The sequence below is a fragment of the Taudactylus pleione genome, unplaced genomic scaffold (assembly GCF_031769625.1).
Source record: "Taudactylus pleione unplaced genomic scaffold, aTauple2 ptg000916l, whole genome shotgun sequence".
NCBI lineage: Eukaryota > Metazoa > Chordata > Amphibia > Anura > Myobatrachidae > Taudactylus > Taudactylus pleione.
Genome location: NW_028285317.1, coordinates 133,345 through 149,421, shown reverse-complemented (window position 1 = coordinate 149,421; position 16,077 = coordinate 133,345). Strand labels below are relative to the sequence as shown.

The following is a 16,077-nucleotide window of genomic DNA, read 5'->3' as shown; positions in this document are numbered from 1 at the left end:
TAGCCCCACACCGAAATACCGACGCCAGGGATACCGAACGTAGGTAAGCCGGTTGTTGGGAGCTCATAGCTGCGGGGGGGGGGGCGGGGGTTTTTAGGTTTAGGGACTCCAGGGGGGACTTAGGGTTAGGCACCCCCAGGAGGGTTACGGTTAGGCTAAGGGAAGGAGGGGTTAGGGTCAGGCACCTCCAGGGGGAGGTTAGGGTTAGGCAGCCCCCTGGGAGGGTTAGGTTTAGGGTGCGGGGAGGGGAGGGTTAGGTTTAGGCACCCCTGGGGGGAGGTTAGGGTTAGACACTAGGGGGTGAGGTTAGGGTTAGGCCCCCCTAAGGGAGGGTTAGGATTAGGGGGGGGGGAGGGGAAGGTTAGAGTGTTTACTTACCTTAGTCAGGATCTTCTTTTGTCAGCCTTCAAGCATCGTGATTTCATCCGCTGGGCTTAAGTCCGGTGGTAATACATACCGATTCCCCCATTATATGTACACCACTGGTGCCTACCTTCCCCTCTCCAGCACCCATTATAAGTACACCACTGGTGCTTACCTTCCCCCTTCTCAGCACCCATTATAAGTACACCACAGGTGCTTACCCCTCCCCAGCACCCATTATATGTACACCACTGGTGCCTACCTTCCCCTCCCCAGCACCCATTATAAGTACACCACTGGTGCCTACCTTCCCCTCCCCAGCACCCATTATAAGTACACCACTGGTGCTTACCTTCCCCCTTCTCAGCACCCATTATAAGTACACCACTGGTGCCTACCTTCCCCCTTCTCAGCACCCATTATATGTACACCACTGGTGCCTACCTTCCCCTCTCCAGCACCCATTATAAGTACATCACTGGTGCATACCTTCCCCCTTCTCAGCACCCATTATAAGTACACCACTGGTGCCTACCTTCCCCTCCCCAGCACCCATTATAAGTACACCACTGGTGCCTACCTTCCCCTCCCCAGCACCCATTATAAGTACACCACAGGTGCTTACCTTCCCCTCCCCAGCACCCATTATTAGTACACCACTGGTGCCTACCTTCCCTTCCTCAGCACCCATTATATGTACACCACTGGTGCCTACCTTCCCCTCCCCAGCACCCATTATAAGTACACCACAGGTGCTTACCTTCCCCTCCCCAGCACCCATTATAAGTACACCACAGGTGCTTACCTTCCCCTCCCCAGCAACCATTATAAGTACACCACAGGTGCTTACCTTCCAACACCCTAGTGCAAAAATTGTGACATTTGAGGCTTTACCTCTGTCTAGTCCACATCAACTGTCTTAATCACAGTCCCAAATTAGCTACTTGCTAACCAAATTGCAAGGCTACGCCCCATTTGCACAGGGAAAATTAGGACTGATATATGAAGCCTGGACTGTATGATATAAGAGGTATGTATTTATAAAGGGTTTATGTATGTATGGTCTAAAAACAAATTGACTGAATGTTTTACTGTCACTGTTATCTATTGTAGGCAACAGGAGCCAGGCTGTCACTGCTTGCCCAGAACACCGCCAACATGGGCACTGCCATTATTATATCTTTGATCTATGGCTGGCAGCTGACTCTTCTAATGCTGGGAATTGTTCCACTCCTGATCATTTCATCCATTATTAGGATGAAAGTATTCATTGGGCATGCAAAGAAAGACAAAGCTGATTTGGAAGTAGCGGGGAAAGTGAGTACACTGCGTTACCCAGTGCTGACAGTCTGATCCCAACTTCCATAAGGCAGGACAGAGGCGCCTCCCACCCATGTTGTGTGATATATACGACTTTAACGATTTGTCCTAAATTCAGGCTGCTACTGTTTCTTTTATCTTCATAGCTAAACTACCTCCGTTCCCAGTGTCGGACTGGGGCATGAAGGGCAGTGTGGCCAACCAATAGAGAGGCCATACAAAGAACGGGGCCTCATTATAAAGACAGGGAAAGGGATGTGTCAGGACCACCCAGTTTTATTGGAAGTAGGGCAAATTGTGATGTAGTTTCCATAGAAACCAAGCACCCATGATCCTACTCCACCAAGTTATTGACACTTAGAGGGTGGGGAGGGGCCCCCAGGCAGTGAAGCCCACCGGGGATTTCCCCTGTACACCAGTTGGCCAGTCTGACCCTGTCCGTTACCATTCATTTCTCACAAACTACCCCCTATAGCAGTGTTGGCTAACCTTGACACTCCAGCTGTTATGGAACTACATAACCCAGCATGCACTGCTACAGTTTTGCTATTAGGGCATGCTAAAACTGTGGCAGGGCATGCCGGGATATATAGTTCCACAACAGCTGGAGTGTCAAGGTTAGCCAACACTGCCCTATAGGGTCATGCAGAATGTTCATATGAGTATTAGAAGTCAGATTTCCAAATTATTTCTAAAGTGATCGAGTTCAGATATTCACCACTGCTGCCATCATGCCATTCTAGCGACAGGGATATCATCCGTATCTTCTGTTGGACTCCTATATACAGTACGTTGGCAGGAACGTGGTGCCAGGTTGATTGTGGAATTCTAGTGTGTGGTTATCACACTATATAATGATCCTCGTACCAATCCAGATCAATCATAGTGTAAGATAAATTGGTAGATTTAGTGCACATGGTATGGGCTTAACCCCTATCTACAACTATTGGTGTAAATTACAATTTTAGCTGCTTGCCCAATAAACTGATAAACTAATTTATTCACAAATTTGCCTTGCCCCGCAGGTCGCCATTGACGCTGTTGAAAATATTCGTACTGTTGTTTCTCTAACCCGGGAGAAAAAATTTGAGGCCATTTATGAAAAAACACTGGAGGGACCCTACAGGTACTAATAGGGAAAGTATGGATTATTTTATACAATAACGTAATATGCACCAAATGCAGCCCACAGTGGCAAACGCAGGATTTCTAGAGAGGGGTTTCCAAATTCTTGATTTTAAAGCAAGCGTGGCCAGTCCATGAAGAGGGTATAATCAGCACATAACCAGGTATAATATACGTCATACGAAGGTATGTAATAATTCTGACATATACCGAACCAGCAATCACAGTACGCCATTATACAGTATGTGAAAGTAGGGCCATCCTGCCTGCCCTGGACATATATGTACAGATTGGTCTCCTTATGTACTGTATAGAGTATTATTACAGTATATGGTATTAATAATTGACCCTATAGATGGTCTATATCAGTGCCCTCCTAACAGTGCATGTTTTCCAGATCTCCTAGTTGGTGCACAAGTGTATTCATTACTGGCTAACTCATTTTAAAAGATCATCAGGTGGTGCTAATTATTTCATCTGTGACACTGAGGGGATCTTAAAAACATGCAACTTTAGTATTATAAGCTATTTCTTTCTATTGTGGTCATCATGGTGTGGGATAGGGAGGGGGGTTTCCAGGCAACTAGAAATCCCCCCTGCATTTGCCTAAGGCCCACACTCAGAGGCACTTTAGAACTTGGCACCCTGGGTAAAAAATTATTTTAGTGGGCTCTATGCCACTTTGCAAAACACAAGGGAGGACTTGCAGCTGAATACCAAAGTTACTGTATACATTTTTGCCTGTTACATGGAAGCGATCTGGGTGAAAAGCACCCATTAATTAACATTCGTTCTCACTGTGATTCTATAATATATCATTATTTTCATACTTGCTAAAAACTTCTGTACAGGCAAATCCTAGAAGCTCCACTATTGGCCGCAGATATAGTGTACACTGCCGGTTTCTGTCCCGGCAGTGACGCTGCACGTGCCTGACCTTAGATCACAAATGCGCACTGTGAGCCAGATGTACTAAGCTCTGGAAAGTGATAAAGTGGAGAGTGATAAACTGCCAACAAATCATGACAGGAGCTGTGGCTGGTAGTTTATTACTCTCCAATTTATCACTTTCCAGAGCTTAGTACATCTCCCCCACTGTGAGAGCTGTAGGAGGCAAAAGGATCTAAATGGATAAGTGCGTTTTCACATTAACATGTGACATTAACTATCGGAGACAATCTCTGAAAGATTTAAGTTTGATAAGTAGAACAAATGCAATGCCCCCATACAATATATATGGGAATGACAGCCTTGTAGGATTTTGCCATTAACACAGGCAATAAATATCTATGATGAAGCTTTTCTTCATTCACTGATAGCAGTGATCCCCATTCACTTCTATGTGCCAGTACAGAAACAGAGGCACTACCACTGGGATCACTGCATAAGGGGCACTACCACTACTGGGGGCACTGCATAAGGGGCACCACTCCTGGGGGCACTGAATAAGGGGCACCACTACTGGGGGCACTGCATAAGGGCCACTACCACTGTGGGCACTGCATAAGGGGCACTACCACTACTGGGGTCACTGCATAAGGGGCACCACTACTGGGGTCACTGAATAAGGGACACTACGACTGTGGGCACTGCATAAGGGGCACTACCACTACTGGGGGTATTGCATAAGGAGCACCACTATGGGGGCACTGAATAAGGGGCAGTATCACTGTGGGCACTGCATAAGGGGTAATACCACTGTGGCCACTGCATAAGGGGCACTACCACTACTGGGGGCAGTGCATAAGAGGCACCACTACTGAGGGCACTGCATAAGGGGCGCTACCACTACAGTGGACATTGCATAAGGGACACTACTACTGCAGGTATTATGTGTCACGGGCACTACTGGTGTGGGCATTGTGTATAAGGGGCACAAATGTGGGCATTGTGTAAAAGGGGGACTGCTGTGTGTCATACATGAATAAGGGACACTACTATGTGATGTTAATGTGAATCAGGGGTGAATCAAGATCGTGCTACTGTGTGGCGTAATTTGAATTGGGAATACTATTGTGTAATTACGCCCCTTTCTTTTGAGACCACGCTCACTTTTTTTCGACACACGCCGTTCTTTATTGTTTAAAAATCGCCGAGGGGGGTGGTGGGTTCCACCACTTCTCTAGGACCACTTTAAGCACTGCCCCTAAGTGTTATTCATGTATTTCAGGAATTCTATAAGGAACGCGCACATCCAGGGTATCACCTATGGGCTGTCTGAGGCAATCATGTTTTTTGCGTATGCTGGAAATTTTCGGTTTGGGGCGTATCTAGTGGCAGAAGGACACATGACGATTGATAACGTGTTTCTGTAAGTATTTCTGCGGCTTCTTATTTGAGTGTTAAGTAACCGTGCCTGACTTATTACTGGGTAATATTGATGAGAGAATTATTACATCATGAGGTTCGGGCACATCAAAAACATTTCTGTATGTATGTATATATTGCTCATAAAAAAGTGCTGTACCATTGGAGACAATGCCTTGTCTATAAGTTAAAGCTTACAATGCATTTATCAATAATTTGAATTTAGTATAACCTGTACTACAATATGGGGTATATTTACTAAAGTGCGGGTTTATAGAAGTGGAGATGTTGCCCCTAGCAACCAATCAGATTCTAGCTACTATCATCTAGAAGGTGCTAGATAAATGATAAGTAGAATCTGTTTGGTTGCTACTTTAATAGATATATACCCCTACATGTATAGTGTAATACTTCGCTCCTCTATATGGGCAGTAAACTTACTAAATCAACATCACCTTTGATTTCTGCATGTCGTTTTATTTCAGGGTGTTCGCAGCCATTGTATATGGGGCAATGGCTTTGGGTCAAACCAGTTCCTTCGCTCCAGACTACGCTAAAGCTAAATTGTCGGCGGCTCATATATTCAGCCTGCTGGAGAAGGAGCCTCTCATAGACAGTTACAGCACCGCTGGGAATAAACTTGTAAGTAAGCCCGGAAAGGACATTTTCCCAAGTAATACAGATGGGGTCCTATTTCTATCAATTACCACGTGCGCCAGCTGATAAATACGTTATTGCAAACCTGACTGCTTTCCACAGTGAGATCAATCTATTTCTGCTTTTCCTACTTAATTTCCAGGTTCAGTAACTTGTAGGAGAACTTCTTATTGTCTTTAATAGCAATTTAATTTAGCTTAGGGTATATTGAATCGGTCGAAACTATTATCGCTTTACGAAACTTAGTCTTGGTGGCAGGTGCTGTATACTGCTTGCACACGACGCTTTACAATTTATTTATGAACAGTTATTTATATAGTGCATACATAGTGTTCAGCACTTTACAGAGGATATTTCTGTCATTCGCATGTTCCTGCCCATGTAATTACAATTATTACATTAGGGTAAATTTATTGTCAGAAGCCAATTAACCTACCAGTATGTTTGCAGAGTGTGTGAGTAGGTTGGAGAACCCACAGGAAATCCACGCAAACAGAGAAAAAAAACATGCAAACTCCACACAGCCAGCTCCTAGTCTGGAGCTGAACTCATGACCTCAGTGCGGTGAGGCAGTACTGCTAACCACTACACCAGCCGTGCTGCTCGTTGGTAATGTAGTGGTTAGCATTGCTTTCGCACAATCCTGAGGTCATGAGTCCTTATAATCCACAGCACTAGTGCACTTAGGGACTGAGGGCCTGATTCAGAGCCGGACGCTCTGACCAGAGCGCTTGCTCTGAATCAGGGCCGGCTTAGCTGAAAATGGTGCGGCCTCCTGGCCGCTCGCATAGCTGTGGGTGACCACCCACAGCTTATGCGAGCATCCATGATGATGGTCGCGATGGTTAAGACCATCGCGACCATCGGGCTTGCGACGAGACCCTTGCGGTAGGGTCTCGGTGACCACAAGCCCTTGAGTGATTTTGGCTCTATCAGAGCCAAAATCACTCCCACTGACATCACTAGTGATGTCAGTGGGGCCGGACCCAGACACGCCTCCGTCTGGCAGCCATGCCCCCGGCACGCCCACCAAAGGGGGCATGCTGTCACTCACCATCGACAGCACGCCCCATTTGGTGCGAGACCCATAACGACGGCTACCCCATTGTTATTTGGGTCTCGCGCATGCGCACGACGGAGCTCCCTCCGTCGTGCGCATGCGCACTAGGGCACCATCGACCCGCTTGCGAGCGCTCAGCGCTCGCGAGCGGGTCAGAATCAGGCCCTGATTCAGAGATGGATGGAATTGCAGCGCCACACACAAGCAGCTGTGCAAATCCGTCCATCTAAAATGCGAATGCAGAAGTAGGTGTCAGACCCCTCCTTGCTGCATCTGCGTGATCCCCGCGCTGCGACCGAGGTCTCAGTCTAGGATCACCATCGGAACAATCACGACCATCGGTCGCGATTGCCCTCCCTTTGGCCAGGATGCAGTAGCTGCAACTTACCGCACCTGACCGGGTCCTGGTGGCTTGCGAAGCCAGGAAGCCCGCGTCCATGAACGCAGACCCTGGCCTTGTCCCTCCAGGAAATCGGGGGTGGCACGCCCCCATTTCCAGGATTGCTTGCCCAGGAACGCCCCCCGCTCTACCTCCCAAACGCCACAGTCAGTCAATCAGGCTACGGCTGGGAGGCTCTGCGAGCGAACTCGCACATGGGGGGCTGCACATGCGCAGTCTTCCCACTATCGGACATGAGAGCAATCATCGGGTTAGCATACATCTCTGAATCAGGCCCTTAATGTACTACTGCTTTGGTTTACCATGGGAAAATGTAATATCCTCTCTTTACCAGATAATAGGCTTTCATCAAAGCATCCCTTGTGTTGATAAATGACATGTCGTTTATCTGTTTCAGTCAAAATTTGAAGGGAATGTCATGTTCAGAGGGGTTCACTTTAATTACCCGACCAGACCGGATGTGCAGGTGCTGCAGGGACTGGACATCAGTGTGGGGAAAGGTGAAACCCTGGCGCTAGTGGGCAGCAGCGGGTGCGGGAAAAGTACCACTGTCCAGCTCCTGGAGAGATTCTACGACCCACGTGATGGAGAAGTGGTAACTTATTTCTCAGTCTTTGTCTTTGGTTCTACAGCTGCACTCACATACTGGACTCTAGGGCGGAGATTAAATTCTGTGCAGGGTTGTCTTAACAGTAGTGTGAGCCCTGGGCAAAGCAATGCACTGGGGCCCCTACCCACCCATTCACAGGAAAAAAATGTAAATGGTCAATAAAATTAAACATTTATATTTAGTAGTACTTTCAACAAAATCAGTCAGACATTTGATTAAAAAAAATAGAAAGGTTTGGCTGACCCTGGCGCTCACTATGTATACTGTGTGTGGGTAATTGATGACCCTGGCGCTCACTATGTATACTGTGTGTGGGTAATTGATGACCCTGGCGCTCACTATGTATACTGTGTGTGGGTAATTGATGACCCTGGTGCTCACTATGTATACTGTGTGTGAGTAATTGATGACCCTGGCGCTCACTAAGTATACTGTGTGTGGGTAATTGATGACCCTGGTGCTCACTATGTATACTGTGTGTGGGTAATTGATGACCCTGGCGCTCACTATGTATACTGTGTGTGGGTAATTGATGACCCTGGCGCTCACTATGTATACTGCGTGTGGGTAATTGATGACCCTGGCGCTCACTATGTATACTGTGTGTGGGTAATTGATGACCCTGGCGCTCACTATGTATACTGTGTGTGGGTAATTGATGACCCTGGCGCTCACTATGTATACTGTGTGTGGGTAATTGATGACCCTGGCGCTCACTATGTATACTGTGTGTGGGTAATTGATGACCCTGGCGCTCACTATGTATACTGTGTGTGGGTAATTGATGACCCTGGCGCTCACTATGTATACTGTGTGTGGGTAATTGATGACCCTGACGCTCACTATGTATACTGTGTGTGGGTAATTGATGACCCTGGCGCTCACTATGTATACTGTGTGTGGGTAATTGATGACCCTGGTGCTCACTATGTATACTGTGTGTGGGTAATTGATGACCCTGGTGCTCACTATGTATACTGTGTGTGGGTAATTGATGACCCTGGCGCTCACTATGTATACTGTGTGTGGGTAATTGATGACCCTGGCGCTCACTATGTATACTGTGTGTGGGTAATTGATAGGCTGCAGCTGCCCAAAAAAGAAAACTTGTGCAATCTTTCCAAAATTACATATATAAAAGAGAGGAGGAGCAGAGGGATAAAGTGCGCTGGCTTTAATTTACCAACTGGCCGCGGCTGCAGGGGAGCCGGTTGGCGGGCCCCTAGAAGCTTCAGGCCCTTGGGCAACTGTCCAACTAGCCCAATGGAAGAGACGGCCCTGATTCTGTGCCACTATGTTCAGCTGCGCACATCGCGTTAGATGCCTTACAATGACATTGCTCATTTTCCTGCGCACTTTTGTGGCGTGCAAGGGAAAACTAGCAATTTTACTATCTGAGAAGTATATGATAAAGATCATGCGCTCCCAGGATATAGCGGCTCCTTTTTATGGTCAGAAGACTGGCCAGTAAGAGGTTAATGTATATATTAAAGAAGCCCTTGTTTATAGAAGGTATGGTGTTAAAATAAGGTAAGTGATAGGCTTAAAATAATATGCACTGAAAAGTGGTGTAAGGTGGCCGCAATGATGAAAGACTAACAGACAGACTCAATACATATAACATAAAATAAATGTATATAGCTCTTTCTGTGAAAATGAATGTCCTGAAATGAGCTTCCCCGTCACTGCCGTCGGTGATACTGAGGGAAAGTAATCTGACCCTACCTTTCCCTGTGAGGATTCCGCTCTTTGCGTGGCCGATTGCTGTCTGAGAAGTGCCTTCACCTAACCGCTTTGCAGCTATTGTTTATAATTTTATCTCCCCCCTATTAGTTTAAATTGCATCCTTTTAGTACAGATATACAATGATATCCTCATATATTACATCATGCTAATGTTCCTTCATAACGTTTCCCATTCATTCCTGTTTATTCATTATTTGTGTTGTTCCTCGGGGGTGGAGTCTCATCACCTGACTTACATAAGTCATTAAACAGATCCATTTAAACTATTTTGTTTGCTTTTACGTTGCTGGTAATTCATTCCAGCATTTTGTGATTATTGGCAGGGGACACATTTGTACATCTACACAAACAGACACAGGGCCAGTTGGTGTGGAGGGTGAGGAGCATACTGTATCCATCTAGTCTGTATTTAGAGTAGGGGTGAGCGGGTTCGGATTTCTGAAATCCGAACCCCCCCGAGCCCCCCCGATCCGAGTCCGATCCGAGTCAGGCTCGACTTTTCCCGCCTGACTCGGATCTGACATCGAGGCAAAACGTCATCATCCCGCCTTCCGAGTCTCGCGGGTTTTGGATCCTATATAAGGTACCCGCGTCGGCGCCATTTTCTCACTCGGCTGTGGACAGTGAAGAGGGAGGGTGGGAGTTAGTGCTGTGTAGTGTAGTGTAGTGTAGTGCTGCTGTTGTCCACTACTTCAAAGTCCATAGGGGCTGGCTGTGTTGTGCTGTGCTGCTGTTGTTAATAGGGGCTGTGTCCACTACTTCAAAGTCCATAGGGGCTGGCTGGACTGTGTTGTGCAGTCAGTTCTCCATAGGGGCTGTGTCCACTCCAAAGTCCTGTGCAGTTTCCCAGTCCTAAAGGGGTGCTGTAGTGTTGTCCAGGGGGTGCTCTGTCCATCAGGGGTGCTCCCCCCAAGTGCTAAAAAAATAATATATTTTCTGTGTTTGTGAATTGTGTGCGCAGTAGCCGCACGTGCATCAACAAAGTAGTGCCAAGCGTGCGCCTGTGTCATAAGTAAAGGGCCGGCTGGCTTGACCGTTAAAGGGTGCTGTAACCCCCGAAAGTACACTCCAGTCCAAACCAAAAAAAAATTATTTTCTGTGTTTGTGAATTGTGTGCGCAGTAGCCGCACGTGCATCAACAAAGTAGTGCCAAGCGTGCGCCTGTGTCATAAGTAAAGGGCCGGCTGGCTTGACCGTTAAGGGTGCTGTAACCCCCGAAAGTACACTCCAGTCCAAACCAAAAAAAGAATTATTTTCTGTGTTTGTGAATTGTGTGCGCAGTAGCCGCACGTGCATCAACAAAGTAGTGCCAAGCGTGCGCCTGTGTCCCATAAGTAAAAGGCCGGCTGGCTTGTCCGTTAAAGGGTGCTGTAACCCCCGAAAGTACACTCCAGTCCAAACCAAAAAAAAAATTATTTTCTGTGTTTGTGAATTGTGTGCGCAGTAGCCGCACGTGCATCAACAAAGTAGTGCCAAGCGTGCGCCTGTGTCATAAGTAAAGGGCCGGCTGGCTTGACCGTTAAGGGTGCTGTAACCCCCGAAAGTACACTCCAGTCCAAACCAAAAAAAAAATTATTTTCTGTGTTTGTGAATTGTGTGCGCAGTAGCCGCACGTGCATCAACAAAGTAGTGCCAAGCGTGCGCCTGTGTCATAAGTAAAGGGCCGGCTGGCTTGACCGTTAAAGGGTGCTGTAACCCCCGAAAGTACACTCCAGTCCAAACCAAAAAAAAATTATTTTCTGTGTTTGTGAATTGTGTGCGCAGTAGCCGCACGTGCATCAACAAAGTAGTGCCAAGCGTGCGCCTGTGTCATAAGTAAAGGGCCGGCTGGCTTGACCGTTAAGGGTGCTGTAACCCCCGAGAGTACACTCCAGTCCAAACCAAAAAAAAAATTATTTTCTGTGTTTGTGAATTGTGTGCGCAGTAGCCGCACGTGCATCAACAAAGTAGTGCCAAGCGTGCGCCTGTGTCATAAGTAAAGGGCCGGCTGGCTTGACCGTTAAAGGGTGCTGTAACCCCCGAAAGTACACTCCAGTCCAAACCCAAAAAAAATTATTTTCTGTGTTTGTGAATTGTGTGCGCAGTAGCCGCACGTGCATCAACAAAGTAGTGCCAAGCGTGCGCCTGTGTCATAAGTAAAGGGCCGGCTGGCTTGACCATTAAGGGTGCTGTAACCCCCGAAAGTACACTCCAGTCCAAACCAAGAAAAAAATTATTTTCTGTGTTTGTGAATTGTGTGCGCAGTAGCCGCACGTGCATCAACAAAGTAGTGCCAAGCGTGCGCCTGTGTCATAAGTAAAGGGCCGGCTGGCTTGACCGTTAAAGGGTGCTGTAACCCCCGAAAGTACACTCCAGTCCAAACCAAAAAAAAATTATTTTCTGTGTTTGTGAATTGTGTGCGCAGTAGCCGCACGTGCATCAACAAAGTAGTGCCAAGCGTGCGCCTGTGTCATAAGTAAAGGGCCGGCTGGCTTGACCGTTAAGGGTGCTGTAACCCCCGAGAGTACACTCCAGTCCAAACCAAAAAAAAAATTATTTTCTGTGTTTGTGAATTGTGTGCGCAGTAGCCGCACGTGCATCAACAAAGTAGTGCCAAGCGTGCGCTTGTGTCATAAGTAAAGGGCCGGCTGGCTTGACCGTTAAAGGGTGCTGTAACCCCCGAAAGTACACTCCAGTCCAAACCCAAAAAAAATTATTTTCTGTTTGTGAATTGTGTGCGCAGTAGCCGCACGTGCATCAACAAAGTAGTGCCAAGCGTGCGCCTGTGTCATAAGTAAAGGGCCGGCTGGCTTGACCGTTAAGGGTGCTGTAACCCCCGAAAGTACACTCCAGTCCAAACCAAGAAAAAAATTATTTTCTGTGTTTGTGAATTGTGTGCGCAGTAGCCGCACGTGCATCAACAAAGTAGTGCCAAGCGTGCGCCTGTGTCATAAGTAAAGGGCCGGCTGGCTTGACCGTTAAAGGGTGCTGTAACCCCCGAAAGTACACTCCAGTCCAAACCCAAAAAAAATTATTTTCTGTGTTTGTGAATTGTGTGCGCAGTAGCCGCACGTGCATCAACAAAGTAGTGCCAAGCGTGCGCCTGTGTCATAAGTAAAGGGCCGGCTGGCTTGACCGTTAAGGGTGCTGTAACCCCCGAGAGTACACTCCAGTCCAAACCAAAAAAAAAATTATTTTCTGTGTTTGTGAATTGTGTGCGCAGTAGCCGCACGTGCATCAACAAAGTAGTGCCAAGCGTGCGCCTGTGTCATAAGTAAAGGGCTGGCTGGCTTGACCGTTAAGGGTGCTGTAACCCCCGAAAGTACACTCCAGTCCAAACCAAAAAAAAAAATATTTTCTGTGTTTGTGAATTGTGTGCGCAGTAGCCGCACGTGCATCAACAAAGTAGTGCCAAGCGTGCGCCTGTGTCATAAGTAAAGGGCCGGCTGGCTTGACCATTAAGGGTGCTGTAACCCCCGAAAGTACACTCCAGTCCAAACCAAAAAAAAAATTATTTTCTGTGTTTAGCCGCACGTATATATCAAATCGATATAACATAAATGGAGGACCAAACTTTCTCCGATAAAAATAAAATAGAGAAAGATCAAGAACCACTTCCTCCTAGTGCTGAAGCTGCTGCCACTAGTCATGACATAGACGATAACATGCCATCAACGTCGTCTGCCAAGGCCGATGCCCAATGTCATAGTAGAGGGCACATACAATCCCAAATGGCAAAGTTCAGGAAAATGACCTTGAAAAAGACATTTAAATCAGCTGAAGAGAAACGTAAACTTGCCAATATGCCATTTACGACACGGAGTGGCAAGGAACGGCTAAGGTCGATCCCTAGTATGTTCATGACTAGTGGTTCAGCTTCACATGAAGATGGAAGCCCTCCTCCCACTAAAAAAATCAAAAGAGTTAAGCTGGCAAAAGCACAGCGAAGAACTGTGCTTTCTAAGAAGATATCACAAATCCCCAAGGAGAGTCCAAGTGTGGTGGTGGTTGCGATGCCTGACCTTCCCAGCACTGGACGGGAAGAGGTGGCTCTTTCCACCATTTGCACGCCCCCTGCAAGTGCTGAAAGGAGCACCCACAGTCCACTTGCTGATATGCAAATTGAAGATGTCACTGTTGAAGTACAACAGGATGAGGATACTGGTGTAGCTGGCGCTGAGGAGGAAGTTGGCGAGGAGGATTCTGATGGTGATGTGGTTTGTTTAAATCAGGCTCCGGGGGAGACAGTTGTTGTCCGTGGGATGAAAAAGCCCATCACGGTCATGCCTGGGCAGAAGACCAAACATTCCACCTCTTTGGTCTGGCAATATTTCTATCCAAATCCGGACAACAACTGTCTTGCCATATGTACCATATGTAAAGGTGAAATAAGTAGGGGTAGGGACGTCAACCACCTAGGAACATCCTCCCTTATACGGCACCTGCAGCGCGTTCATAAAAAGTTACTGTCAAGTTCAGAAACTTTGGCTAAGACCGTAAGCAGTCCAGGGACACCTAAATCCCGTTGTCCTGTTGTATCCAAGCGCCTGCAAACCACACCGTCAACTCCCTCCTCGTCAATTTCCTCCTTAGTCAGGATCGGAAGTAGTCCTGCAGGCCATGTCACTGGCATGACTGACTCTCCTATCCGGGATTCCTCTGGAGGATCCTGCATTGCTACGCCTACTGCTGCCGCTGCTGCTGTTGCTGCTGCTGGGAGTCGTTCATCATCCCAGAGAGGAAGTAGGAACACCACTACTTTTACTAAACAATTGACCCTCCAACAGTCCTTAGCGAGGAGGATGAAGTACGACAGCAGTCATCCTGAAGCAAAACGTATAACTGAGGCCTTGACTGCTATGTTGGTGTTAGACGTGCGTCCGGTATCCGCCATTAGTGCAGTGGGATTTAGACAATTGATGGAGGTAGTGTGTCCCCGGTTCCAAATCCCGTCTAGATTCCACTTCACTAGGCAGGCGATACCGAGACTGTACAGAAACGTCAGAAAAAGTGTCCTCAGTGTCCTGAAAAATGCCGTTGTACACAATGTCCACTTAACCACGGACATGTGGACAAGTGGAAGAGGGCAGACTAAGGACTATATGACTGTGACAGCCCACTGGGTAGATGTATCACCTTACGCAGCAACAGCAGCAGCGTCACCAGTAGCAGCATCTCAGAAACGCCAGCTCGTTACAAGGCAGGCTACGCTGTGTATCACCGGTTTCAGTAAGAGGCACACCGCCGACAACCTCTTAGAGAAACTGAGGGAAATCATCGCCCAGTGGCTTACCCCACTTAGACTCTCCTGGGGATTTGTGATATCTGACAACGCCACCAATATTGTGCGGGCATTACATCTGGGCAAATTCCAGCACGTCCCATGTTTTGCTCACACAATAAACTTGGTGGTGCAGAATTTTCTGAAAAGCGACAGGGGCGTGCAGGAGACGCTTTGGGTGGCCCGAAAAATTTCTGGCCACTTTCGCCATTCAGCGACTGCGTGCCGAAGACTGGAGCGCCAGCAAACACTCTTGAACCTGCCCCGCCATCACCTGAAGCAAGAGGTTGTGACGCGGTGGAACTCAACCCTCTATATGCTTCAGAGGATGGAGGAGCAGCAAAAGGCCATACAAGCCTATACATCCACCTATGACATAGGCAAAGGAGGGGGTATGCACCTGACTCAAGCGCAGTGGAGAATGATTTCCGTGTTGTGCAAGGTTCTCCAGCCCTTCGAACTTGCCACACGTGAACTCAGTTCAGACACAGCCAGCTTGAGTCAGGTCATTCCCCTCATCAGGCTTTTGCAGAAGCAGCTGGAGAAAGTGAAGGAGGAGCTAAGACGGAGCGATTCCGCTCGGCATGTGGGACTTGTGGATGAAGCCCTTCATTCGCTTTGCCAGGATTCCAGGGTGGTCAATCTGTTGAAATCAGACCACTACATTTTGGCCACCGTGCTTGATCCTAGGTTTAAAGCCTATGTGGTGTCTCTCTTTCCGGCCGACACAAGCCTGCAGAGGTGCAAAGACCTGCTGGTGAACACACTGTCAGCTGAAGCGGAACGTGACACGTCAACGGCTCCTTCTTCATTTTCTCCCGCAACTGGGGCTGCCAGGAAAAAACTTAGGTATCCTAAGCAACCCGCTGGCGGTGATGCAGGGCAGGCAGGACCAAGTTTGGACATCTGGTCCGGACTGAAGGACCTGGCAACAATTTCTGACATGTCTACTGTCACTGCATATGATACTGTCACCATTGACAGAATGGTGGAGGATTACATCGGTGACAGCATCCAAGTAGGCATGTCAGACAGTCCATACCTGTACTGGCAGGAAAAAGAGGCAATTTGGAGGCCCCTGTACAAGCTGGCTCTATTTTACCTGAGTTGCCCCCCCTCCAGTGTGTACTCCGAAAGAGTGTTTAGTGCAGCCGGGAACCTTGTCAGCGAAAGGCGTAGGAGGTTGCTTCCACAGAATGTGGAGAAGATGATGTTCATCAAAATGAATTA

The 16,077-nt window shown here is 47.7% G+C and overlaps 1 protein-coding gene across 2 annotated transcripts in view; it reads left to right on the top strand.

Moving 5' to 3' along the window:
• Positions 1–16,077, top strand: part of LOC148473420 (ATP-dependent translocase ABCB1-like) — a 90,830-nt gene that overhangs the window by 69,361 nt on the left and 5,392 nt on the right. For both annotated transcript variants that reach the window (XM_088459602.1, XM_088459601.1), the window contains exons 21-25: positions 1,477–1,680; positions 2,709–2,809; positions 4,979–5,119; positions 5,601–5,757; positions 7,630–7,827. In XM_088459602.1, the coding sequence (XP_088315728.1) occupies positions 1,477–1,680; positions 2,709–2,809; positions 4,979–5,119; positions 5,601–5,757; positions 7,630–7,827 (801 nt within the window). The remainder of the gene's footprint in view (positions 1–1,476; positions 1,681–2,708; positions 2,810–4,978; positions 5,120–5,600; positions 5,758–7,629; positions 7,828–16,077) is intronic.